The sequence below is a fragment of the Gobius niger genome, assembly GCF_951799975.1.
Source record: "Gobius niger genome assembly, chromosome: 13".
Lineage (NCBI taxonomy): Eukaryota > Metazoa > Chordata > Actinopteri > Gobiiformes > Gobiidae > Gobius > Gobius niger.
Genome location: NC_136864.1, coordinates 1,265,866 through 1,291,454, shown reverse-complemented (window position 1 = coordinate 1,291,454; position 25,589 = coordinate 1,265,866). Strand labels below are relative to the sequence as shown.

The 25,589-nt window shown below is 45.6% G+C and overlaps 2 protein-coding genes across 2 annotated transcripts; one reads left to right on the top strand and one right to left on the bottom strand.

Annotated features, from left to right (window-relative positions):
- Positions 1-229: 229 nt before the first annotated feature.
- Positions 230-18,025, bottom strand: gnrhr3 (gonadotropin releasing hormone receptor 3; the record flags this gene model as incomplete). The annotated part of the gene is made up of 4 exons (XM_079569341.1): positions 18,014-18,025; positions 10,949-11,518; positions 6,194-6,395; positions 230-648 (listed from the first exon to the last, which is right to left on the bottom strand). Exons 2-4 carry the CDS (start codon positions 11,516-11,518, stop codon positions 230-232), a joined length of 1,191 nt encoding a protein of 396 aa, XP_079425467.1. The 5' UTR covers positions 18,014-18,025.
- A 2,652-nt stretch (positions 18,026-20,677) lies between these two features.
- On the top strand, positions 20,678-25,039 carry LOC306973318 (sialic acid-binding Ig-like lectin 15). Its single transcript, XM_079570223.1, has 4 exons — positions 20,678-20,779; positions 23,442-23,670; positions 23,740-23,888; positions 24,583-25,039. Exons 1-4 carry the CDS (start codon positions 20,731-20,733, stop codon positions 25,017-25,019), a joined length of 864 nt encoding a protein of 287 aa, XP_079426349.1. The 5' UTR covers positions 20,678-20,730; the 3' UTR covers positions 25,020-25,039.
- Positions 25,040-25,589: the final 550 nt, after the last annotated feature.

Sequence of the window (25,589 nt, the reverse complement as noted above, 5' to 3'; positions counted from 1 at the left end):
AGAAAAATATTCTGCAAAGAAGAACTCTAAGCAAGAAAAAAACCCTGACCCCATTGGCAGAATTTTTTCCTTAAAACAAGACTAAATGTCTTTTTTTCAGATTGTTTTCCTTGTTTTTAGTCGTTACTTTTTGCAGTGTGACACAGAGTCCTGTTGGGTCACAGCGCCCCCCAGTGGAGACGGAGCAGAGCGCCCGGATACAGCCATGTCTCACATATGCTGAGCTTCTTCACTCCAGCTCCCCGTGCTCCGGGCTCATGCTCTCCAGCTCGTGCTCGTCCCGCGGGCTCTTCGTCCCGCCTCGGCCCGGGCTCTGACCTCCGCCCCCCCGCGGTCCCGCCGCCGCCCGGCCCCGCCCCCGCCCCCCGCAGCACTGCCTCAGCCCCGCCCTGAAGGACGGCGAGTAGAAGCCGTAGATGAGCGGGTCCAGGCAGGAGTTGAGGTTCCCGAACACGAAGAGGCCGTGGTGGACGTACTCGGGCGTGAAGCGCAGGACCTCGGGCTGGAACCAGTACCACAGGCCCAGCAGGTAGTACGGGGTCCAGCAGACCACGAAGGACAGCACCATGACCACGCTCATCTTCACCGTCTTCATCCTCGCCTTGGGGATGATGTCCGTGCCCGAGCGCCGCAGGCTCCACTCGCCCGCTGCAAACAGGGGGGGGGGTTAGACCAGACCAGGGGGAGGGGTTAGACCAGACCAGGGGGAGGGGTTAGACCAGACCAGGGGGAGGGGTTAGACCAGGGGGAGGGGTTAGACTCAGACCAGGGGGAGGGGTTAGACCAGGGGGAGGGGTTAGACTCAGACCAGGGAGGGTTAGACTCAGACCAGGGGGAGGGGTTAGACCAGGGGGAGGTTAGACTCAGACCAGGGGGAGGGTTAGACTCAGACCAGGGGGGGTTAGACTCAGACCAGGGAGGGGGTTAGACTCAGACCAGGGAGGGTTAGACTCAGACCAGGGAGGGTTAGACTCAGACCAGGGAGGGTTAGACCAGACCAGGGGGAGGGTTAGACTCAGACCAGGGGGGGTTAGACTCAGACCAGGGAGGGGGGTTAGACTCAGACCAGGGAGGGTTAGACTCAGACCAGGGGGTTAGACTCAGACCAGGGAGGGGGTTAGACTCAGACCAGGGAGGGAGGGTTAGACTCAGACCAGGGAGGGTTAGACTCAGACCAGGGGGTTAGACTCAGACCAGGGAGGGTTAGACTCAGACCAGGGAGGGTTAGACTCAGACCAGGGAGGGTTAGACCAGACCAGGGGGAGGGTTAGACTCAGACCAGGGAGGGTTAGACTCAGACCAGGGAGGGAGGGTTAGACTCAGACCAGGGAGGGGGGTTAGACTCAGACCAGGGAGGGGGGTTAGACTCAGACCAGGGAGGGGGGTTAGACTCAGACCAGGGAGGGTTAGACTCAGACCAGGGAGGGTTAGACTCAGACCAGGGGGGGGGGTTAGACTCAGACCAGGGAGGGGTTAGACTCAGACCAGGGGGGGGGGTTAGACTCAGACCAGGGAGGGGTTAGACTCAGACCAGGGAGGGTTAGACTCAGACCAGGGAGGGTTAGACCAGACCAGGGGGAGGGTTAGACTCAGACCAGGGAGGGTTAGACTCAGACCAGGGAGGGAGGGTTAGACTCAGACCAGGGAGGGGGGTTAGACTCAGACCAGGGAGGGGGGTTAGACTCAGACCAGGGAGGGGGGTTAGACTCAGACCAGGGAGGGTTAGACTCAGACCAGGGAGGGTTAGACTCAGACCAGGGGGGGGGGTTAGACTCAGACCAGGGAGGGGTTAGACTCAGACCAGGGGGGGGGGTTAGACTCAGACCAGGGAGGGGTTAGACTCAGACCAGGGAGGGTTAGACTCAGACCAGGGAGGGTTAGACCAGACCAGGGGGAGGGTTAGACTCAGACCAGGGGGGGTTAGACTCAGACCAGGGAGGGTTAGACTCAGACCAGGGAGGGTTAGACTCAGACCAGGGAGGGTTAGACTCAGACCAGGGAGGGTTAGACTCAGACCAGGGAGGGGGTTAGACTCAGACCAGGGAGGGAGGGTTAGACTCAGACCAGGGAGGGGTTAGACTCAGACCAGGGAGGGAGGTTAGACTCAGACCAGGGGGGGTTAGACTCAGACCAGGGAGGGGTTAGACTCAGACCAGGGAGGGTTAGACTCAGACCAGGGAGGGGTTAGACTCAGACCAGGGAGGGAGGTTAGACTCAGACCAGGGAGGGTTAGACTCAGACCAGGGAGGGGTTAGACTCAGACCAGGGAGGGGTTAGACTCAGACCAGGGAGGGTTAGACTCAGACCAGGGAGGGTTAGACTCAGACCAGGGAGGGTTAGACCAGACCAGGGGGAGGGTTAGACTCAGACCAGGGGGGGTTAGACTCAGACCAGGGAGGGGGGTTAGACTCAGACCAGGGAGGGTTAGACTCAGACCAGGGAGGGTTAGACCAGACCAGGGGGAGGGTTAGACTCAGACCAGGGGGGGTTAGACTCAGACCAGGGAGGGGGGTTAGACTCAGACCAGGGAGGGTTAGACTCAGACCAGGGAGGGTTAGACTCAGACCAGGGAGGGTTAGACTCAGACCAGGGGGGGTTAGACTCAGACCAGGGAGGGTTAGACTCAGACCAGGGGGGGTTAGACTCAGACCAGGGGGGGTTAGACTCAGACCAGGGGGTTAGACTCAGACCAGGGAGGGTTAGACTCAGACCAGGGAGGGTTAGACTCAGACCAGGGAGGGTTAGACCAGACCAGGGGGAGGGTTAGACTCAGACCAGGGGGGGTTAGACTCAGACCAGGGAGGGGGGTTAGACTCAGACCAGGGAGGGTTAGACTCAGACCAGGGAGGGTTAGACTCAGACCAGGGGGTTAGACTCAGACCAGGGAGGGTTAGACTCAGACCAGGGGGGGGGGTTAGACTCAGACCAGGGAGGGGTTAGACTCAGACCAGGGGGGGGGGTTAGACTCAGACCAGGGAGGGGTTAGACTCAGACCAGGGAGGGTTAGACTCAGACCAGGGAGGGGTTAGACTCAGACCAGGGAGGGTTAGACTCAGACCAGGGAGGGTTAGACTCAGACCAGGGAGGGTTAGACTCAGACCAGGGGGTTAGACTCAGACCAGGGAGGGTTAGACTCAGACCAGGGGGGGGGGTTAGACTCAGACCAGGGAGGGGTTAGACTCAGACCAGGGGGGGGGGTTAGACTCAGACCAGGGAGGGGTTAGACTCAGACCAGGGAGGGTTAGACTCAGACCAGGGAGGGGTTAGACTCAGACCAGGGAGGGAGGTTAGACTCAGACCAGGGGGGGTTAGACTCAGACCAGGGAGGGGGGGTTAGACTCAGACCAGGGAGGGGGTTAGACTCAGACCAGGGAGGGGTTAGACTCAGACCAGGGGGGGTTAGACTCAGACCAGGGAGGGGTTAGACTCAGACCAGGGAGGGGTTAGACTCAGACCAGGGGGGGTTAGACTCAGACCAGGGAGGGGTTAGACTCAGACCAGGGAGGGGTTAGACTCAGACCAGGGGGGGGTTAGACTCAGACCAGGGAGGGTTAGACTCAGACCAGGGAGGGTTAGACTCAGACCAGGGAGGGGTTAGACTGATGCTGCGTCCACACCAAACGCGCTTTGGGCGTCAAAAACGCGCCTCAAGCCCGTTGTTGGAGCTTGTGCTACTTAAGTCAGACGCTCGTCACAAATGTCACCGAGCGTCAGACGCTCTGGCGTCAGCTCAGAGTCTGTTCGTAGCATCTTGGAAGTCGCTCTTGCCTGAAATACACCTGCGACAGCTCATTGTTGATTAAAAGTCTGTAATAAACCACAGATGCGTGAAGGCGGCTCAGTGTGTGATCGTCATAAAGCTGCTCTATGTCGTTACGGCTTCATTGACGTTATTAGTGCTTAATGCTTGTTGACATGGGAGAAAACCGGAGCTCAATGCGAGCTAACTGAGCTAACTGAGCTAACTGAGCTAACAAGCTGTGGTTTTCTCCCGGAGCTAATTGTAGATGATGTGAGTGATAAACTACAACATCAGCCCAGCTCAGTGTGTGATCATTGTTCTTTATTGACTTTATTTGTCCATATTTCTCATTTTCACGCCAGGACCGGAGGTTTAGCTTAGCATTAGCTTTCTCCGGTGCTAATGCTACAACAGGCTCCTCGAGGCCCAAACACATTCCCAGCGCAGATTCAGCCTCTGAAATAAGTTTTCTTGTCTTTTAATCCTGGTGTTTAGATAAAGAAACTCTGATGTGTCTTTGTAAAAGTCCCAGAGCTGCTGTAGCTCCGGTTCACAAAGAAGCTAAACCTCCGGGACTTGTTTACATCTGTGGGGCCGACGTAGGATCTGCCCCGGTGGCTCAGCTACAACGTACGTCACCTCAAAACGCGCCGCACAGGAGGCGCGTGAGGCGCTGCGGGACCTCGTGACGCCCCCCGGAGGCGCCTCCTCCATGTATTTTAAATGTAAACCTGACGCTTTGGAGGCGCCGGCCGTGTTAGGTGTGGACGCAGCATGAGTGAAGCGGGTTTGAATTCAGGCTCATTGGAATGTTTTTATTCACAAGGCGCTTCTTGTTCGGCTGCTGCTTATTTATCTTTGAGACACGAGGCAGAGTCTTGGCTCTAATGAAACGGAGGAGACTAGACTCTGATTAGCAGCAGATTTCCAGTGTAACCTGTGAAAACTTTACAAAACCAGGCAGTCGATTTTGCACATATTATAAAAAGTGCAAAACATTTAGACTTCCCAACTATCACTTTAACCTCTTAACTCCCACCTGAACCGAGAGCATTTTCTCTAGTTTGGCTTTACCCCAATCCAAAAGCTTCTGGAAAAAAGGTGAGGAAATAGCAACGAAACTGAGACGAAAACAATGATGGAAATGTGACAAAAAAGTGAGAAAACATTGACGAAAAAGTGACGGAAAATTAATGAAAAAGTGTAAAAAATGGCACAAAAATGGCACAAGCAATTGACAAAAATGGACGAAAAAATGACAAAAAATTAACAAAAAAAAGACAAAAAATGCTACAAAATGGACGAAAAAATGACAAAAAAATGACCAAAACAAGATAAAATATGGACAAAAAAATAATTAAAAAAAATGACAAAAAATGACAAAAAAATGACAAAAAAAAAGACAAAAAAAAAAAAAAAATGACGCAAAAAATGACACAAAAAAAATGACAAAAAATGACAAAAAAATGACACAAAAAAATGACACAAAAAAATGACAAAAAATGACAAAAAAATGACAAAAAAAGAAAAAGAAAAAGAAAAAAAATCACAAAAAAAAATCACAAAAAAATGACAAAAAAATGACACAAAAAATGACTAAAAAATGACAAAAAATGACAAAAAAATGAAAAAAAGAAAAAAAAATGACACAAAAAATGACACAAAAAAAGGACAAAAATGCTACAAAATGGACGAAAAAATGACAAAAAAATGACCAAAAAAAGATAAAATTTGGACAAAAAAATAATTAAAAAAAATGACAAAAAAATGAAAAAAAATGAAAAAAAAGACTAAAAAATGACAAAAAAATGACAAAAAAATGACAAAAAATATGACACAAAAAAAGGACAAAAATGCTACAAAATGGACGAAAAAATGACAAAAAAATGACCAAAAAAAGATAAAATTTGGACAAAAAAATAATTAAAAAAAATGACAAAAAAATGAAAAAAAATGAAAAAAAAGACTAAAAAATGACAAAAAAATGACAAAAAAATGACAAAAAATATGACAAAAAACGGACAAAAAAAGTGACGAAAAAATGGCAAAAATGAGTTGAATGCCCAACAAAAAAATGATGGAAAAAAAATCTGATGACGTGAGGAAAAAGCTCCTCTCGGTTCAGGCGGGAGTTAAGAGGTTTAACTGAACTTTACCCAAATCTAAAAGCTTAAAAGAAAAGCACCAAAATAGCAACAAAAACTTGGATGAAAACGGAACAAAAATGTGCCGGAAGAGCGACAAAAAACACAACAACAAGAAAGTCATAAAAACATGACAAAAACACAACAAAAAAGTGACAAAACCGTGATGAAAACATAACGTCACTGGCTCTCAGTTGCTCTCCAGTCGAGAAGCTTTTAGTTTTGGGTAAAGCCGGTAAGTGTCACCGTCCAGGGCCGTGTTTCAGTCCCGGTCCCGCCCCCGCTGCTCCGGAAGTGTCCTCTGTACCTTTCTGCACCGTGGCCTGGCGCTGGATCTGCAGCAGGATGCAGCTGTAGCACCACACCATCACCACCAGGGGGCAGACGTACAGCGTGATGAAGTGGAACATGTTGTAGAGCGTCTCCTGCCAGCGCCGCGAGAAACTGCCGTGAGTCGCGCACTGCGTGAAGTCCACGTCCTCCGCCTTGCTCAGCCGGAAGATGAAGAGCTGGAGAGGGGGGGGCAGGGGCGGGGGGCGGCGGCAGGAAAACACAAACACAAGTCAGAACCAGAGACGCAACTAAACACAAACCCTAACCGCCCCCCCCCGCCAAAGATAAATGTCCTCAAATATTTTCAACATTTTTCTTCAATTTCAACCCCAATTTTTCAGATTTTCTCCCCGTGAATTTCCCCCTAATTTTCTCTCAATTTTGTTTCACATTTTCCCCAACTTTCTCCTCAATTTTCTTACATTTCACCCCAGAATTTCGCCAGTTTTTTGGCAATATTTTTTCCACATTTTTCTCATTCTTTCTTAATTTTTCTCCCAATTCTTCCCTACATTATTTCCTCTCCTCCCCCATTTCTCTATTAGTTTCTGAGTCCTGTCAGAGCCAGCAGAGGGCGTGTGTGAGTCGTGTGTGAGTCGTGTGTGAGTCGTGTGTGAGTCGTGTGTGAGTCCTGTCAGAGCCAGCAGAGGGCGTGTGTGAGTCGTGTGTAGGGCTGGGCACAGTTAAACGGTACCTACTTGGTACCGACCGAAAAGCTCCTGTAGGGGGCGGTATCGAAACACTTTTTTTTTCGATGCTAATTTTCGGTACTTTTTGTCTCCAAACGTCAGTAAATGAGCAGCTTCAGCACAAATGCAGAAGCAAAGCTGTGACTTACTCACACTTCAGTCATTATCAGAGATGGCAGAGCCGTGGTCTGAGCCAGGACTAAACCAGGACTAAACCAGGACTAAACCAGGACTAAACCTGGACTGAACCAGGACTTACAGTAAACTGGTTCTAAACCTGGACTGAATAAGAAACTAGAGCTCTTGGACAAATAGAAAAGCAGTGACAACGAAAAACACATGGGCTTTACCTTTAGCTTTAGCTTTAGCTTTACCTTTAGCTTTACCTTAAGATTTACCTTTAACTTTAGCTTTAGCTTTACCTTTAGCTTTACCTTAAGATTTACCTTTACCTTTAGCTTTACCTTTACCTTTAGCTTTAGCTTTACCTTTACCTTTACCTTTAGCTTTAGCTTTAGCTTTACCTTTAGCTTTAGCTTTAGCTTTAGCTTTACCTTTAGCTTTAGCTTTACCTTTAGCTTTACCTTTAGCTTTAGCTTTAGCTTTACCTTTAGCTTTACCTTTAGCTTTAGCTTTACCATTAGCTTTACCTTTAGCTTTACCTTCAGCTTTACCTTTAGCTTTAGCTTTACCTTTACCTTTAGCTTTAGCCGCAGAGCCTGAAGTTACTGCTGTTGTTTAAACTCCAGCTGCACCGGAGCGTTTGGGATCAAAGATTGTCTCTGGAAAAGGTGAGGCTCACTCTGCATTAGCCATGTTTGGAACAGTTATGGTGCATTGTCAGTGACAGAGTGAGCGCTCTCACTATGTAACAGATCTGTGACGTGTGAGGAGCTTTCACTGTGGAACAGCTCAGTGAGTTTAGAAAAGTTTATCTTCAGTAAACGGTCCTGATGTGGATCTGGTCTGTTCCTGCAGCTCAGGAGGGAATAACGTCCCAACTCTCTTTTTATCACGGCTTTAGTGGGAATAATGAAGTTCCAGGTGACGCTGCTGCTCCTGTTTTCTGACGTGCCGTGATACTTTTCCTATGCACGTTCTTTTAACTCAATCAAAATAACACAGGTATCGAAAAAAGTACCGTTAAGGCACCGGTACCGAAAAGCAGGAATCGTTAAAGTAGTGGTGAGTGTGTGAGTCGTGTCAGTGCCAGCAGAGGGCGTGTGTGAGTCGTGTGTGAGTCGTGTGTGAGTCGTGTCAGAGCAGCAGGTTTAATCACAGAGGAATTCCCCCCTGCTCTGAGCTGCACTAATGCTCTGTATGAACTCCCCAGTCAGGACGACAGCTCCACTGCAGAGTTTCACCCACACGGCTCTGAAACAACTTCATGAACGCAGTGGATTTTTTTTCTCCACAGATGTAACTGAATGAACACAAGTGACAGAACAGGGACCTCCAGGACACGCCCCCTCTGTGTGGGGGGGTTTATTTGGACTTTAACCTCTTAACTCCCGCTTGAACCGAGAGCATTTTCTCCAGTTCAGCTTTACCCAAACCCTGTAGGCCAGTGTAACGCCTCATTTGAAAGATGAGATCTAAGATCTACAAAACTCATCTGAATGGATCTTTTTCCTCACATCATCAGATTTTTTTCCATCTTTTTTGGGGGAGGGGGGTTATTCAACTCATTTTGTAGCTTTTTTGTCATTTTTTTAATCAATTTTTTGTATTTTTTTTGTCACATTTTTGTCAATTTTTGTCAATTTTTTGTCGTTTTTTGTCAATTTTTTGTCATTTTTTATATTTTTTTAATCATTTTTTGTCATTTTTTCATCACTTTTTTGTCACTTTTTTGTCACTTTTTTGTCATTTTTTCGTCATTTTTTGTCACATTTTTTGTCCATTTTTTGTCATTTTTTCGTCACTTTTTTGTCAAGGTTTTCTCACTTTTTTGTCACATTTCCATCATTGTTTTTGTCTCAGTTTTGTTGCTATTTTCTCACCTTTTCCCCAGAAGCTTTTGGATTGGGGTAAAGCCAAACTTAAGAGAAAATGTGCTCGGTTCAGGCGGGAGTTAAGGGGTTAATGACTTACATTTAATAAAAGTGGTCGATTAAGCACGTGGGACATTAAAGTATGTAAATAACCGGTGGGACGTCCCGGTTCACACACACTGAATTACAGCCACTGACGGCCATGTTCCTGTAGTAAACTGATCAAAACGAAGACGTAAAGGCGGGGAAAGTGTCCCGCCCGAGGACACAACAACACTATTAAGATCTGAGCCTTTCTCTCCAGGACGGCCCTGAGACGAGTCGCCATGGAAACACAGACCTTAATGGAGTCACACCTCTACCCTTCACATCAGCTCTCCTTCTTTACCTTTCTCTTCCTCCAGCTCCTTTCCCTTCCCCCTCTCATCCTTCTGCTCCCCCTCCTCCCCCCTCTCTCCCTCTCCTCCCCCCCTCTCCTCCTCCTCTTCGTCCTTCAGTCTTGTCTTATGCTGATGCCTTCATTCCTTCTCCATCTTTTATTTATGCTTTGACTTACATATGCCTGACATGGGAAGCTGCAGGAAGACTCTCACATCTCACATCTCGTGGGTCAGTCCCACGCCTCAAAATAACTTGTCTTCTCTCGGGTCAGTCTCATGATCGATCACAAACACAAACGCTCCGTCTAAACTCGCCTTTTACACAAGATAACAACAAATAATCCGGTCCAGTAAAAACGAAACAGAAACCTGCAGTGACACTGATGTCAAAGCTCCGCTAACAGCAACGAAACACTTCCTGTTGTCCCGACAAAATAAAAGGCGTCAATGTTCCAGCCGCTGGGAGAGGGTTTGAAATGTTCATTAATAAATGAACCTAATATTTTAGGTGCAAATGGACACAAATCTTGTTTTTCTTCATTTTCCTGGTCGTCCGTTTTGCTCAAATAGAAATAAAGGCCTGTCTCTAATTGTGGCCTGGTTCCAATAAAGGCCTGGTCCCAGATGCCCTGGAGTAAATAAAGGCCCCGGCCTGTATTAGAGCATTTACGGTAACCAGTATACTCATTCCAGCCACTAGGGGGCGACTTAAAATGAATAATGACCACATTTTGAGAAACTTGTGCCACAGGCTTGTAAATACAAGTGTGAGCCGTTATTACTCTGGTCACTGAGGCGGCTGCATTTATTATCTATGTTACAGCCGACCCGGCCCCAGCCCCCCCCCAGCTCAGCCAGGACCATAATGTGGCCCCCAGAGCAAACGCCCCCCCCCCCTACTTTAACCCCTTAACTCCCACCTGAACCGAGCACATTTTCTCCAGTTTGGCTTTACCCCAATCCAAAAGCTTCTGGAAAAAAGGTGTGAAAATAGCAACAAAATTGAGACGAAAACAATGATGGAAATGTGACAAAAAAAGTGACAAAAAAGTGACGAAAAATTGATGAAAAAGTGGCAAAAATGGGACAAACAAAATGACCAAAAAGTAACAAAAAATGACAAAAATTTGATATAAAATTGATGAAAAAAAGAAAAAAAAAAGAAAAAATTGACAAAAAATTACAAAAAATCGGACAAAAATTTGATAAAAAATTTACAGAAAAAAAAATGGATAAAAAATTGACGAAAAAAATGAAAAAATGTGACAAAAAAATGACCAAAAATATGAAAAGAATGTGATAAAAAAAATGAAAAAAAAAATGAAAAAAAAAAGATAAATATTTGACCAAAAAAAATCACACAAAATGTATATAAAATTGATGAAAAAAAATAAAAAAAATAAAAACTTTGAAAAATGTGACAAAAAATGAAAAAAATAAATAAATAAATAAATAAAATGGATACAAAATTGACGAAAAAATGTGACCAAAAAATGACTAAAAAGTTACATATATGAGTTGAATACCCAACAAAAATATGATGGGAAAAAAATGTGACGACGTGAGGAAAAGCTCCTCTCGGTTCAGGCGGGGGTTAAGAGGTTAAAATGATGCAGATGTTTACAGATGTTATTTTCAGTCCGTCTCTCCGGGGGGCGTGTCTTACCTGCGGCGTGGCGAGCACCACGCTGAGCGCCCAGGCCGTGGCGAGCATGCGGCGGTTGCGCTGGTGGGCGTTGAGCGCGTGCAGCGGCCGCAGGATGGCGTGCTGCCGGTCCAGGCTGATGACGATGACCACGTGCGCTGAGGCGTGCATGCACAGCAGCTTCAGGAAACACAGCGCCTTGCACAGCACGGCGCCGCCCCTCCACTGCACCGTCACGTTCCACGCCGCGTCCATGGGCATGACCAGCAGCGCCCCCATGAGGTGAGCGGCCGCCAGGCTGAGCAGCAGCGGCCGCAGGTGCGACGCCAGGCCCCGCGCTCGCCACACGCTCACCAGCACGCACGAGTTACTGAGCGCCGCCGCCACGCACAGGAGCAGGGTCGCCACCACGCGACACTGAGCCGCCACCGTGAAGCGAGGCACCGCCCACTCAGGCCCCGCCCACTCCGAGCTGTTCACGGGAGCCGCCACCGTGAAGCGAGGCACCGCCCACTCAGGCCCCGCCCACTCCGAGCTGTTCACGGGAGAGGACACGCCGGGCGCCGTCACCGCCGGGAGGTCACCTGACATCTGCAACGACACGGGACACACGTGATGAAGACACGGGACACACGTGATGAGTGACCAGGCCTGACGTTCTGATCATTATTTGCTCATGTCTCTGTTTTGTGTTTTTTTCTCCATAGACTGTAAAAATAATGGACGTCTTCTGCTCACTCCTCCCCGTTTACCATAATGACCACGGTCGAGGGGGAATTCATGGAGGATTCACAGACTCCCCCTCCCCAGCTCTGACGAAGCATGTTCCTAAAAAGGGCATAAGGGCGGGATCTTCACTGTAGACTCCGCCCTTGTGTGACGTGTAGCTCGCGCAGCTCCAATGCTAACAGTCCAAACCTCATTATGTACCAGATTAAAATTCTTCTACGAAAACCAGCCTGGTTTCTATAACTGTGACTAACCCAGAGTTATCTCAGGAGGAAGATCGAGCCTCGTCTAGTGTTGAAAAAACTGAAACCAGGCGTTAAAGTTGTTTTTAATGTGTCTAAACTCCAATGCTTTTCAATGGGGGCCTAGTGGCGACATGGAGGCACTACAGCAATGGCGGAGCAATGGTGGCCCCCAGTGTCGTGGTCATAAAGCAGAGCCGCCAGCGCCCATTGCTTTTGCCGCTTTTTTCCTGGGAAATGTAAAAATATTGACAGTATTTTCCACATTTTAGAGTCTTTTTCACGTATTTGGTCTCTGATTTATGAATAAATGCCTCTTCAAATTTCTGTTGGAGGCCAAAGGTTTGATGCTTTGATATTTCTACTACTGCTAATGTTGCATGGGCGGATCCGCTCGGAGAGAGGGGGCGGAGTCAACTGAATCCAAACGTTGTGTCTTCCGAGGTGGAAAAATACCTCCAGAAAATACTTCTCACAAAAAATATGACTCCATATGGTGAAGAACAATGCATCAAATAAATGCCTGTACTTTACTTTGAGGCGGCTAAAATATCAGATCCTTTAACAGTTTATTTGACTGGGATCATTCACAAAACACATTCATCTGAACCAATAAAAGCTTCAGCTCATTTCCATCCACAGGAACAAAACATAAACACACAAAGAAGAGTCACTAATAACAATAAGAACAAATATTACTAATTATAGTGACAATAAAACCACCTAAACATGAATCATTAACCTCTTAACTCCCGCCTGAACCGAGAGGATCTCTTTCCTCACATCACCAGATGTTTTTCCATCAGTTTTTGGGGGTATTCAACTCATTTTTGTAACTTTTTTGTCACATTTTCTCATTTTTTTGGTCATTTGTCACATTTCCATCATTATTTTCGTCTCAGTTTTGTTGCTATTTTCACAGCTTTTTTCCTGAAGCTTTTGGATTGGGGTAAAGCCAAACTGGAGAAAATGTACTCGGTTCAGGTGGGAGTTAAGGGGTTAAGGGGAAAAGTCATCATTAGCTCAGACCTGATGCTCGATAGCGCCCCCTCAGGCTAAACCCATGTAAAATCAAACATGAAACTGTCTCTGGATGTGCTTGTTTTCTTCGACACTGGTAGAACCCACAGGTGGTTCAGCTGGTCCTGGTGGTTCAGCTGGTCCTGGTGGTTCAGCTGGTCCTGGTGGTTCAGCTGCTCCTGGTGGTTCAGCTGCTCCTGGTGGTTCAGCTGGTCCTGGTGGTTCAGATGGTCCTGCACAGGTGGTTCAGCTGGTCCTGGTGGTTCAGCTGGTCCTGGTGGTTCAGCTGGTCCTGCACAGGTGGTTCAGCTGGTCCCGGCTTCATGGTGGTCTGGGTTGTTAGAAAAGCCCGCTGTCTCCTCGCTCTCCTGTCCGCCCTGACGGTGACGGTCGAGGGTTTGGTGTCCGAGGGGAGCGGAGATAAGGCTTTGTTCGGCCCCACTCGTCACTCGCAGATAAGGCTCTCATTAAAAACTACAAAGACTGAGAGGTTTCCACGGCAACGAGGCGACACCGAGGAACGTCAGGGTGAAGATTTATCCAGGAAGTCACTCCAGCATGGTCTTTCCCACGACTCATTCACACTGGCTGTATCCGAATGTCCACCCTCGTCCCTGACCCTCATTCACTACACAGACCCGCGCTATATAGTCACTATATAATCACTATATAATCACTATATAATCACTATATAATCACTATATAGTCACTATATAGTCACTGATTCTGTTGGCGATTCGACACAAGTCACGCGCTGTGGCTGCAGATATGTGTTTTTTTTTTATCGGAATTTATTTATTGTTACAAACGTTTATTTTATGAAACAGAGCGTCTGTTTTGTCACTTTTACAGCCGTTTAATTTGTCATTTGAATTAAAATTAAAACCACCATCACAAAAAAAAGGAAGAAGAAAAAATCACCCCAGCGTGAGCTCAGAGACGCCGAGAGTCGGTCAGAGCCCGGTGTCCGAACACCAGCAGATTGAGTCACTACATCTGATAAAAGTTCAATAAACTCCGAGAATAAAGTATTTCTGTGATAAAAACCAAACTCAGAGACAGTGGAATATTTATGGATTAATACGAGTCAGAAACGCTTTTACTTCACATGGATTTTACATGAATGGCTTGGATTATTCGAGAGGAAGCTGTCGGTCATTTAACAGCTCCAGCTAAAGGTTAGCAGCTAACGTTAGCATGAAGCTATCGGTCATTTAACAGCTCCAGCTAAAGGTTAGCAGCTAACGTTAGCATCTTTTCATCGTAACCGTTTATATTTAGGTCGTTTATTCCTGAGAAACACAAACACACGACTGAAACAGCTGATTTACTTCAGTCGTGTTTAGTTCAAAGACCCGTCTCTGTCAGGCTCTTCTCCCACTCTCCCAGTGCATTGTGGTCTATATTGACCCGTTTAGTGACCATCGATGCTCACTACTTTTCCAGATGCATTGTGGGAAATTTCGAGTGGACGACTTTTTCTCTCTGGACATTCGGACACCCCTACAACATGTGACCACTATATAGTCACTATATACTCACTATATACTCACTATATACTCAGTATATAGTCAGTATATAGTCAGTATATAGTCACTATATAGTCACTATATAGTGAATAGTGTGGACATTCGGATACAGCCACAAACATGTATAAAATCTTATTTTTTTCATTAAAAACAGCAGGAAAGGCTGTGATCCAAATGTGGTCATTTCCTTTGTGGGAAACATTTTGGAAAATGTAAATTTAATTTTCTTTTTTTAATTTTGGAAAATTTTGAAACTGTTTCTTACATTACCTGAACATTCTGGAAAATGTTCATAATTTCTGAACACTTTGGAAATATTTTTGAAAATCTTTAGAAAATTAGATTAGAGATGATTAACTTAAAGATTTTAATGTTTTTAGATTTGAAACAGTTTGAAAAATCCCTCATGTCTGTGTCTCTCCCTGGTCTTTCCCAGACTTACTGACATGTTTGGTATCCACGTGTAGCAGGAAATGAAGCCACATAAACCTGGCTCTGGTCACGGCTGAAAACACTTTCTGTTTCATCTTCATGTCCGTCTCTTCCTCCCTCCTCACCTGCGGCGTCCGCTCGTACGCGCTGCCTTTGGGCCGGCGCCCCTGTTGTCATGGCGACAGCGGCGTCACGGGTTTGATTCCTGCCGCAGAGCGTGGATGAGCTGCGGATCGAGTCTGGGAATCTAAAAATAACCCTCCGCGGCAACATGAGACCCGCCCCCCCTCCTCACCCCCCCTCACCTCTGCCTCCCCCCCCTCTGTCAACAACACAACACGCCGCTGCTTCACTACGCATCCCAGCATGCATCAGTCTGAAGACCACGAGCTGTGAATGTGAAACATGTGAATTACATCACAGAGCTCTGAGGAGCAGATCCTCTATGAAGGTTCTGGAGTCCTCGTCTGGACTCTGTGGTTCAGGAAAGCAAACCCATGATGAGGATCGATATCAGAGCTAAGGCTGTTACGTTTCCTGCAGTCAAAACAGTTTCAAACATGTTTTATTTTATTCATTCATCGTCTGACTGTCAATTCACCTCCTACCACCTTGTAGGTCTGTGTAGCACCTCATTTGAAAGCTAAGACCCACAAAACGGATCTTTTTCCTTGCGTTGTTGCTGTGTTGTGTCACCTTTTGTATGTTTTATTTTGGTCACATTTTTGTTGAATTTTTGTCACATTTTTGTTGAATTTTTGTTAAATTTTTTGTTGAATTTTTTTGTTGATTTTTTTGTTGATTTTTTGTTAACTTTTTGTCACATTTTTGTTGAGTTTTTGTCACTTTTTTGTTGAATTTTGTCACATTTTTGTTGCGTTTACATCCTTGTTTTCTTCTCATTTTTTGTGGCTGTTTTGGTGCTTCTTTCCCCAAGAAGCTTTTTGATTTGGGTAAAGCCAAACTGGAGAACATGGGTTCAGGTGGGAGTTAAGGGGTTGTTGTTGTGTATGACATGTCAGAGGTTTCTGTGGTAAAGCTTTAGTTATTCACGCTGCTGTTCTGTGTCCACTTTATAGTTCATAGTTTTTCTTATTTATCTAAGTTTTGTGTTTCTCGTTCCTGTTCATGAACTGTGGCAGTAAAACCGGTTCTGACTCTGATCTCCATGGAAACCTGAGCACATGAGCTGGACCGGGTCTGGACCGGGTCTGGACCGGGTCTGGACCGGGTCTGGACCGTGTCTGGACCGGGTCTGGACCGGGTCTGGACCGGGTCTGGACCGGGTCTGGACCGGGTCTGGACCGGGTCTAACGCCGCCTCATGAGCTCTGGTCAGATCATCTTCAACAGTGAAGTGGAATCACGAGTCTGAGACATGAAGAAACACACGAGGATGAACCACAGACCGACGGCGGCTTTGTATCGGCTCCGATCCAAAAAACTTACTGATAACAGGAAAAAAAGACCATGGCTGTATCCCAATGTCCACCCTCGTCCCTAACCCCTCATTCACTACACAGGCCCACACTTTATAGTGACTATATAGTGACCATGTAGTCACTGATTCTGTTGGCGATTCGACACAAGCCACTACTTTCTCCGTGCTTACGTCACGCGCGCTGCGGCTGCAGATATGTTTTTTTTAATCTGAATTTATTTATTGTTAGAAACGTATTTTATGAAACAGAACGACTGTTTTGGCACTTTTACAGGCGTTACTGTCATCACAAAAAAAGGAAGAAAAAAAAAGTCACTCCAGCGTGAGCTCAGAGACGTCGAAAGTCGGTCAGAGCCCGGCGTCCGAACACCAGCAGATTGAGCGACTACATCTGCTAAAAGTTCAATAAACTCCGGGAATAAAGTATTTCTGTGATAAAAACAAACTCAGAGACAGTGGAATATTTATGGATTAATACGAGTCAGATACGCTTTTACTTCACATGGATTTTACATGAATGACTTGGATTATTCCAGAGGAAGCTGTTGGTCATTTAACAGCTCAAGCTAAAGGTTAGCAGCTAACGTTAGCATGAAGCTATCGGTCATTTAACAGCTCCAGCTAAAGGTTAGCAGCTAACGTTAGCATCTTTTCACCGTAACCGTTTATATTTAAGTCGTTTATTCCTGAGAAACACAAACACTCGACTGAAACAGCTGATTTACTTCAGTCGTGTTTAGTTCACAGACCTGTCTCTGTCAGGCTCTTCTCAGACTCTCCCAGTGCATTGTGGGAAATATTGACCCGTTAAGTGACATCGATGCTCACTACTTTTCCAGATGCATTGTGGGAAATTTCGAGTGGACGACTTTTTTCTCTCTGGACATTCGGACACTCCTACAACATGTGACCACTATATAGTGACTATATAGTGACTATATAGTGACTATATAGTGACTATATAGTGACTATATAGTCACTATATAGTCACTATATAGTGACTATATAGTGACTATATAGTGAGTAGTGTGGACATTCGGATACAGCCCATATTAAAATTGAGAAACTAAAGCTAAATGCAGAGTCGGCTTCAACAATCAGCTTAAAGACATGAACATGTATGATCGCTGCTGAAAGGTCAAAGGTCAAAGGTTTTCTCATCTCAGATCAGACTCAGTGATGACAGAACGAGAGAGGAACAAAGAACCACGAGGCCCCGCGGAGCCAAAACATGCCTCGGACTAAAGTTTTAGTCGGTATTTTTTATCTATGTGTGTTTAGTGCCCTGGGAAGAAAACGTTTGGAATTCCTCTTATTTCCACCTAAATGTGTCTGATCTTTATTAAAATCATACGAATGATTAAACAGCTTAAACTAATCCCACCCAAACATTTACATTTGATCATATTTATATCGGCCAGAACAAGTAAACATTCACAGGACAGGGAGGAAGATGATTTTGATGAAGATCAGACACATTTAGTGACACAGAAATGTGAGAAATTCCACGCGGTGAACTCACTTTTTCCTCCCGTGTGTCCGACAGTAAAACTTCCTAACACGATGAGCAACAGCCCCACCTAGAGTTTCCACCACACCAGGCGTCAGGACCCGTCAGAACAAGACAAAGTGACACCGGGAGCTTCTATAAATAACTCCAGCCCCGCTTTAGTGTAAAGTTAAAGACTCTGTACCTGATCAGCTCCGCTCCGCCGCCGCCGCCGCCTCCATGTTCCGGGTTTTCTTTGCTTCTTCTCCAGAAGAACCAGGTCTGGACCTGGAAGCCGGCGGAGAAACCACAGAAGTGTTGTGGAAAAAGCACCTGCTGTGGATTCTGCTGCAGGAGGCAAAGAGAGAGAGGGGAGAGAGAGAGAGAGAGAGAGAGAGAGAGAGAGAGAGGGGCGGGGCTTAGTGCAGGAGGCAAAGAGAGAGAGAGAGAGAGAGAGGGAGAGAGAGAGAGGGAGAGAGGGGCGGGGCTTAGTGAGGGAGGCAAAGAGAGAGAGAGAGAGAGAGAGGGAGAGAGAGAGAGAGAGAGAGAGAGAGAGGGAGAGGGGCGGGGCTTAGTGAGGGAGCCAGGGAAGGAGAAAGGAGAGATGGAGAGAGAGAGAGGGGCGGGGCTTAGTGAGGGAGCCAGGGAAGGAGAAAGGAGAGAAGGAGAGAGATGGAGAGAGAAAAGAAGAGGGAGAGGGGAGAGAGGGGAGAGAGAGGGAGAGGGGGAGAGGGGCGGGGCTTAGTGCAGGAGCCAGGGAAGGAGAAAGGAGAGAGAGAAGGAGAGAGAGAGAGGGGCAGGGCTTAGTGTGGGAGCCAGGGAAGGAAAGAGGAGAGAGAGAAGGAGAAAGAAGAAGAGGGGAGAGAAGGAGGGAGAGAGGGAGAGGGGCGGGGCTTAGTGCAGGAGCCAGGGAAGGAGAAAGGAGATGGAGAGAGAGGGAGAGAAAAGAAGAGGGAGAGGGGAGAGAGGGGCGGGGCTTAGTGAGGGAGCCAGGGAAGGAGAAAAAGGAGAGAAGGGGGTTAAAGAGGAGAGACAGGGTGGGATGGAGACAAGGAGGGAGTGATGGATGAGGGGATGAAGATGGATCATTTATAAACTCTTGGTTTAAGGCGGCTCTTCTGGCTGAGGCCTCATTATCCCGCCTCACCTCGACAGCCGGACAAATGAGAACTTGTATCAAAGTAAAGGCTGGAGATGAAGAGGCTGCAGACGTCACAGAGTCACAGAGTCACAGAGTCACAGAGTCACAGAGTCACAGAGTCACAGAGTCACGACCCGCCGGAGCGTGACTCACTTCTGCTGCTCAGGACTTCACGTTCACATGGAGAAGTGCTTTTCTCGCTGCAGAAGAAGAGGAAGTGGACAGAAGGATATTTTTGATTCACAAACATGTACATTAACCCCTTAACTCCCACCTGAACCGAGCACATTTTCTCCAGCTTTACCCCAATCCAAAAGCTTCTGGGAAAAAGGTGTGAAAATAGCAACGAAACTGAGACGAAAACAAGGATGAAAATGTGAAAAAAGTTGAGAAAAAGTGCCCAAAAAACATGCAAAAAACTGACAAAATATGGACAAAAAAGTGACAAAAATTTGACAAAAAAATGTGAATAATTTGATGAAAAATTGACAAAAAAATTGACAAAAAAATTGACAAAAATTACAAAAAATGCACACAAAAAATGAGAAAAATTGACAAAAATGTGACAAAAAAGTGATAAGAATTTGACAAAAAAATGTGAAAAAATTGTCGAAAAAGTGACAAAAAATGTACAAAAAATGCACAAAAAAATGAGAAAAAATGGACGAAAAATGTACAAAAAATGGACGAAAAAATGGATGAAAAAGTGACAAAAAATGGACAAAAAATTGACAAAAAAGTGACAAAAAATGCACAAAAAAGTGAGAAAAATTTGACGAAAATTTGAGAAAAAATTGATAAAAAAGTGACAAAAAATTTACAAAAAAGTGATAAGAATTTGACAAAAAAATGCTCGGCTTTGGGGCTCAGGACTTTACGTAGAGAAGTGCTTATTTGTGTCTCGCTGCAGGAGAAGAGGAAGTGGACAGAAGGATATTTTTGATTCACAAACATGTATATTAACCCCTTAACTCCCACCTGAACCGAGCACATTTTCTCCAGCTTTACCCCAATCCAAAAGCTTCAGGGAAAAAGGTGTGAAAATAGCAACGAAACTGAGACGAAAACAAGGATGGAAATGTGACAAAAATTTAGAAAAAATTGAGAAAAAATGCCCAAAAAAATGACAACAATTTGACAAAAAAGTGAGAAAAATTTGACGAAAAATTGAGAAAAAATGGATAAAAAAGTGAGAAGAATTTGACAAAAAAATGCGGATAATTTGACGAAATAAATTGGACAAAAAAATGACAAAAATTTACAAAAAATGACAAAAATTTGACAAAAAATTGACAAAAATGGACGAAAAAGTGACAGAAAAAGTGACAAAAAAAATTACAAAAAATGTTTAAAAAAATGACAAAAATGGACAAAAAATGGACGAAAAATTGAGAAAAAATGGACAAAAAAAAAAGTTGAAAAAGTGACAAAAAATTTACAAAAAATGCACAAAAAAATGACAAAAATTTGACAAAAAAGAGAGAAAAATGTGACGAAAAATTTACAAAAAATGGACAAAAAAGTGATAAGAATTTGACAAAAAAATGCGAATAATTTGACAAAAAAGTGAGAAAAAATGGACGAAAAAGTGAGAAAAAATGGACGAAAAAGTGAGAAAAAATGGACAAAAAGTGATAAGAAATTGACAAAAAAATGCTCGGCTTTGGGGCTCAGGACGTTACGTAGAGAAGTGCTTATTTGTGTCTCGCTGCAGGAGAAGAGGAAGTGGACAGAATGAGCTGTGAGTGACTCAAGGTCCGGCTCCACAGTCTCTGCAGGTCATGGAGCTGTGGGTGTTCGTCTCTGCTCTGCTCCTCTCAGCGGCTTCAGGTCAGTGTTTACCACCTTCTACTATACTTGTGTCTCCATAAAGTGAGGTCAGATGTTCCTCAGTGCGAGGTCCTTCACCTGATGTTCCTGACCTGCTGTGGTCAGTCAGGTCTGGGTTCAGCGACTCTATGAACATCCAGAAGGCCAGGTTGTTCCATCATTGGATTTAAGCATATTCTAAGATGTCAGGGGGCACCACAGAGTCTTTGGGATGTGCTGGAGATGGCTTTGTGCAGTGGTCACACTTTCCCATCGTCAATCTAGAGCTGGAAACGACACAGAGCATGTGCTGGAGTCAAAGCTGAAGGCAGAACAATCAAATGTTAGACCTTTAGAAATATTTTTGATTCACAAACAAAGCACATTTTCTCCAGCTTTACCCCAATCCAAAAGCTTCTGGAAAAAAGGTGTGAAAATAGCAACAAAACTAAGACGAAAACAAGGATGGAAATGTGACAAAAAAGTGACGAAAAATTGATGAAAAAGTGGCAAAAATATCACAAGAAATGGACAAAAAAAATACAAAAAAATGACAAAAAAATACAAAAAAATGACAAAAAATGACAAAAAAATGACAAAAAAGTGACAAAAATGAGTTGAATACCCAACAAAAAAATGATGGAAAAAAATCTGATGACGTGAAGAAAAAGATCCTCTTGGTTCAGGCGGGAGTTAAGAGGTTAAAGGATTTAAATCAAAAAGTGCCTTTCTTCGATGCCGTCTTGGATTCTGTGAGTTTTCTGGCGTTATTAACGTTTTGTATTGAAAAGAGCCGGTCGTTTGAAATGAACGGATCCAAAAGAGCCGTAAATCCCGTCACTAACTTCTGTATATTTCAAATACTGAGATATTTGTTTTTATCAGTTTGTCCCTTCACCCCGTGTACACCTCAGTGCGGCCCCCCATGGAAAAAAGTTGGACCCCCCTGGTTTATACCCAGCATTAAAGGAAGTGATTTTTTTTTTTTTCAGCTCAAACACAAATGATTTTTTTCTCCCAATTTTGCCCCAATTTTTCTCCTTTTCTCAAAATTTTTCCCCATTTTTTTTATTACAAATATTTTCTTTTTTACACAATTTTCTCTTATTTTTGCCTAAATTTCGGCCATTTTGCATGTGGTTACTCTCCAGCGCCCCCTAAAGGTGACGCTTGTGTGTTTGTATTGATCATCGTGTGATGGTGCCTGAGTCCCGCGTGTGGTTACTCTCCAGCGACGAAAAAATGACAAAAATGTGACACAAAAATCACAAAAAAATTACGAAAAAATGACACAAAATTGACAAAAAAATGACAAAAATCTAACAAAAAATGACAAAAAATTGATGAAAAAATGACAAAAATTTGACAAAAATTTGATAAACATTTGACAAAAAAATGACAAAAATGTGATAAAAAATTGACGAAAAAGTTGAATACCCAACAGGTGAAGCTTGTGTGTTTAGATAATAGTGTGACGGTGCCTGAGTCCCGTGTGGTTACTCTCCAGCGCCCCCTAAAGGTTTGTGTGTTTAGATAGTAGTGTAACGGTGCCCGAATCCCCCGTGTGGTTACTCTCCAGCGCCCCCTAAAGGTTTGTGTGTTTAGATAATAGTGTGACGGTGCCTGAGTCTCGTGTGGTTACTCTCCAGCGCCCCCTAAAGGTTTGTGTGTTTAGATAATAGTGTAACGGTGCCTGAGTCTCGTGTGGTTACTCTCCAGCGCCCCCTAAAGGTTTGTGTGTTTAGATAATAGTGTGACGGTACCTGAGTCGCGTGTGGTTACTCTCCAGCGCCCCCTAAAGGTTTGTGTGTTTAGATAATAGTGTGACGGTGCCTGAGTCCCCCGTGTGGTTACTCTCCAGCGCCCCCTAAAGGTTTGTGTGTTTAGATAATAGTGTAACGGTGCCGAGTCCCCCGTGTGGTTACTCTCCAGCGCCCCCTAAAGGTTTGTGTGTTTAGATAGTAGTGTAACGGTGCCTGAGTCTCGTGTGGTTACTCTCCAGCGCCCCCTAAAGGTTTGTGTGTTTAGATAATAGTGTGACGGTGCCTGAGTCCCGCGTGTGGTTACTCTCCAGCGCCCCCTAAAGGTTTGTGTGTTTAGATAATAGTGTGACGGTGCCTGAGTCCCGCGTGTGGTTACTCTCCAGCGCCCCCTAAAGGTTTGTGTGATTAGATAATAGTGTGACGGTGCCTGAGTCCCGCGTGTGGTTACTCTCCAGCGCCCCCTAAAGGTTTGTGTGTTTAGATAGTAGTGTAACGGTGCCCGAATCCCCCGTGTGGTTACTCTCCAGCGCCCCCTAAAGGTTTGTGTGTTTAGATAATAGTGTGACGGTGCCTGAGTCCCGCGTGTGGTTACTCTCCAGCGCCCCCTAAAGGTTTGTGTGTTTAGATAATAGTGTGACGGTGCCTGAGTCCCGCGTGTGGTTACTCTCCAGTGCCCCCTAAAGGTTTGTGTGGTTTGTACTGATCATAGTGTGACGGTGCCTGAGTCCCGCGTGTGGTTACTCTCCAGCGCCCCCTCATGGTTTGTGTGTTTACATAATAGTGTGACGGTGCCTGAGTCCCCGGTGTGGTTACTCTCCAGCGCCCCCTAAAGGTTTGTGTGTTTACATAATAGTGTGACGGTGCCCGAGTCTCACATGTGGTTACTCTCCAGCGCCCCCTCATGGTTTGCGTGTTTGCAGCTCTGGCCGGTGATGACGGGTGGCTCCTGGTGGTGCAGCCGGAGGTCCGGGCCAGAGAGGGCCACCCCGTGGTCCTGCCCTGCTCCTTCAGCCACCCCCTGCACTCCCATCATGCCTCGCTGCAGGTGATGTGGAGGCGGGGCCACGGGCCAGAGTCCGCCCTGGTGTTCCGCTGTGTGAGCCAGGGGGCGCCAGAGGGCTGCGTGGCCGACCCGCACCAGGACCAGAGGTAACGGGGGGGACCTGAAGTCTCGTGTGGACAGAACATAAAGTGAACGAGTTTCCGGCTCTGCTTCAGGTTCCGTCTGGAAGGAAACCCTCGGGAGCACGACCTCTCGCTCTGGATCAACAGCGCCACCCTGCTGGACAGCGGCCGCTACTACTGCCACCTGCAGATCCAGGGGAAAGATCACAGTGAGAAGATGGGCACCAGGGTGAGGGTCGAAGGTGAGGGTTTCAGTTACTGTATCCTGGTTAACCTCTGAACTCCCGCCTGAACCGAGGGGATCTTTTTCCTCACGTCATCGGACTTTTTTTCCCATCATTTTTTTGTTGGGTATTCAACTCATTTTTGTAACTTTTTTGTCAATTTTTTATCACATTTTTGTCATTTTTTCGTCAAACTTTTATCACATTTTTTTTCATTTTTTCATCAATTTTTTAATCATTTTTTTGTAATTTTTTTTGTAACATTTTTATCACATTTTTGTCATTTTTTTGTTACATTTTGATAATTTTTTCGTTGATTTTTTATCACATTTTTTGTCACATTTTTGTCATTTTTTTTGTCTTTTTTTTGTCAATTTTTTGTCATTTTTTCATCTTTTTTTGTCACATTTTTGTCATCCATTTTTTCTTAAATTTTTGTCATTTTTTGTACATTTCTTGTGACATTTTTGTGACATTTTTTCCACTTTTTCACAAATTTTTCATCACTTTTTTGTCAATGTTTTCTCACTTTTTTGTCACATTTCCATCATTGTTTTCGTCTCAGTTTTGTTGCTTTTTCACAGCTTTTTTCCAGTAACTTTGAGCTCGGTTCAGGTGGGAGTTAAGGGGTTCATCACAGATGCAGAAACACATCCAGACAGAAACAAACATAACGAAATACAGAAAAGCTTCACCTGTCTGTTTCCTGCAGCTCCTCCAAAGATCCAGTGGGTGGCGCTGGAGGCCGGCGCAGACGGAGGCTTCAGCGCCGTGTGCCGGGTGGAGGGCTCTCCTCTGCCGGACGTGCAGTGGCTGGAGGCCGGCGTGCGGGGGCGGGGCTCCGAGGGGGCGTGGCCGCGGGGCTCCGAGGGGGCGGTGCCCACCGGAGCCTCCCCCTTCCACGCCGTGGCTCGGCTGCAGGACGCGCAGCCGCAGACGCACTACACCTGCGCAGCCACCAACCCTCTGGGGCGGGACCAGGCCACGCTGTACTTCCTCCGGCCCCTCTGCCCCGCCGCCACGCTCCAGCCGCTCACGCTGCTGCTGTCCCTCACGCTGGGGTCGAAGGTCGCCCTGCTGCTGGGGGCGGGGCTGTGGATGCTGAGGAGAGGGAGTCTGCAGCGCCTCCTGTGGTGTGGAGGGGAGTAGCACGTAGATAAAATAACATAAGAAGAGTCGGGGAAGCTGCAGACCCGGAGCCGAGACAGAAATACGGTCAAGCGAATCCACCGTGATAGTGCGCCCTCTGCTGGTGAAGACGGATACACGACGGTGTTAGGTCTTGGGAAGATTGATTTGATCAACTCAACGAACGTGAGACTTTAACTTTAACCGAGTTATTTAATTTTTTGATTTCTTATGAACCAATTTTGAAATCGTAGATGCTTCTGTTGTTTGATAAAGATAAGATGACACAGTGTTTATGCTAGTTGTAAATGAATAAAAACAATAAATAATCCCAGTTACATGCTACCCAAAAATGCCATTGCAGGCTGTAAAGTAAATATATAATTTATTGATAATGATGTATTAAGGGTACTTTTTACTTTCTGTGGCAAATTATTGCATATTTTAATTTTAAAGAATCTTGGCCTGGACACGAGTTTTAATCTCAACAAGTTTTATCCCGGATAAATAAAGGACAAATAAAATTTTAAAAAAAGTTTTGGCACCATTGTTAATGGCACATTGTTGCATGTATGTCATTCCAGACTAGTT

What these genes read in the sequence shown, in the direction of transcription:
- LOC306973318 (XM_079570223.1), top strand. Translation starts at nt 20,731, where the DNA reads ATGGAGCTGTGGGTGTTCGTCTCTGCTCTGCTCCTCTCAGCGGCTTCA. An exon ending in GACCCGCACCAGGACCAGAG is followed by an intron (nt 23,671 to 23,739) that starts GTAACGGGGGGG and finishes GCTCTGCTTCAG; the next exon opens with GTTCCGTCTGGAAGGAAACC. An exon ending in CACCAGGGTGAGGGTCGAAG is followed by an intron (nt 23,889 to 24,582) that starts GTGAGGGTTTCA and finishes TGTTTCCTGCAG; the next exon opens with CTCCTCCAAAGATCCAGTGG.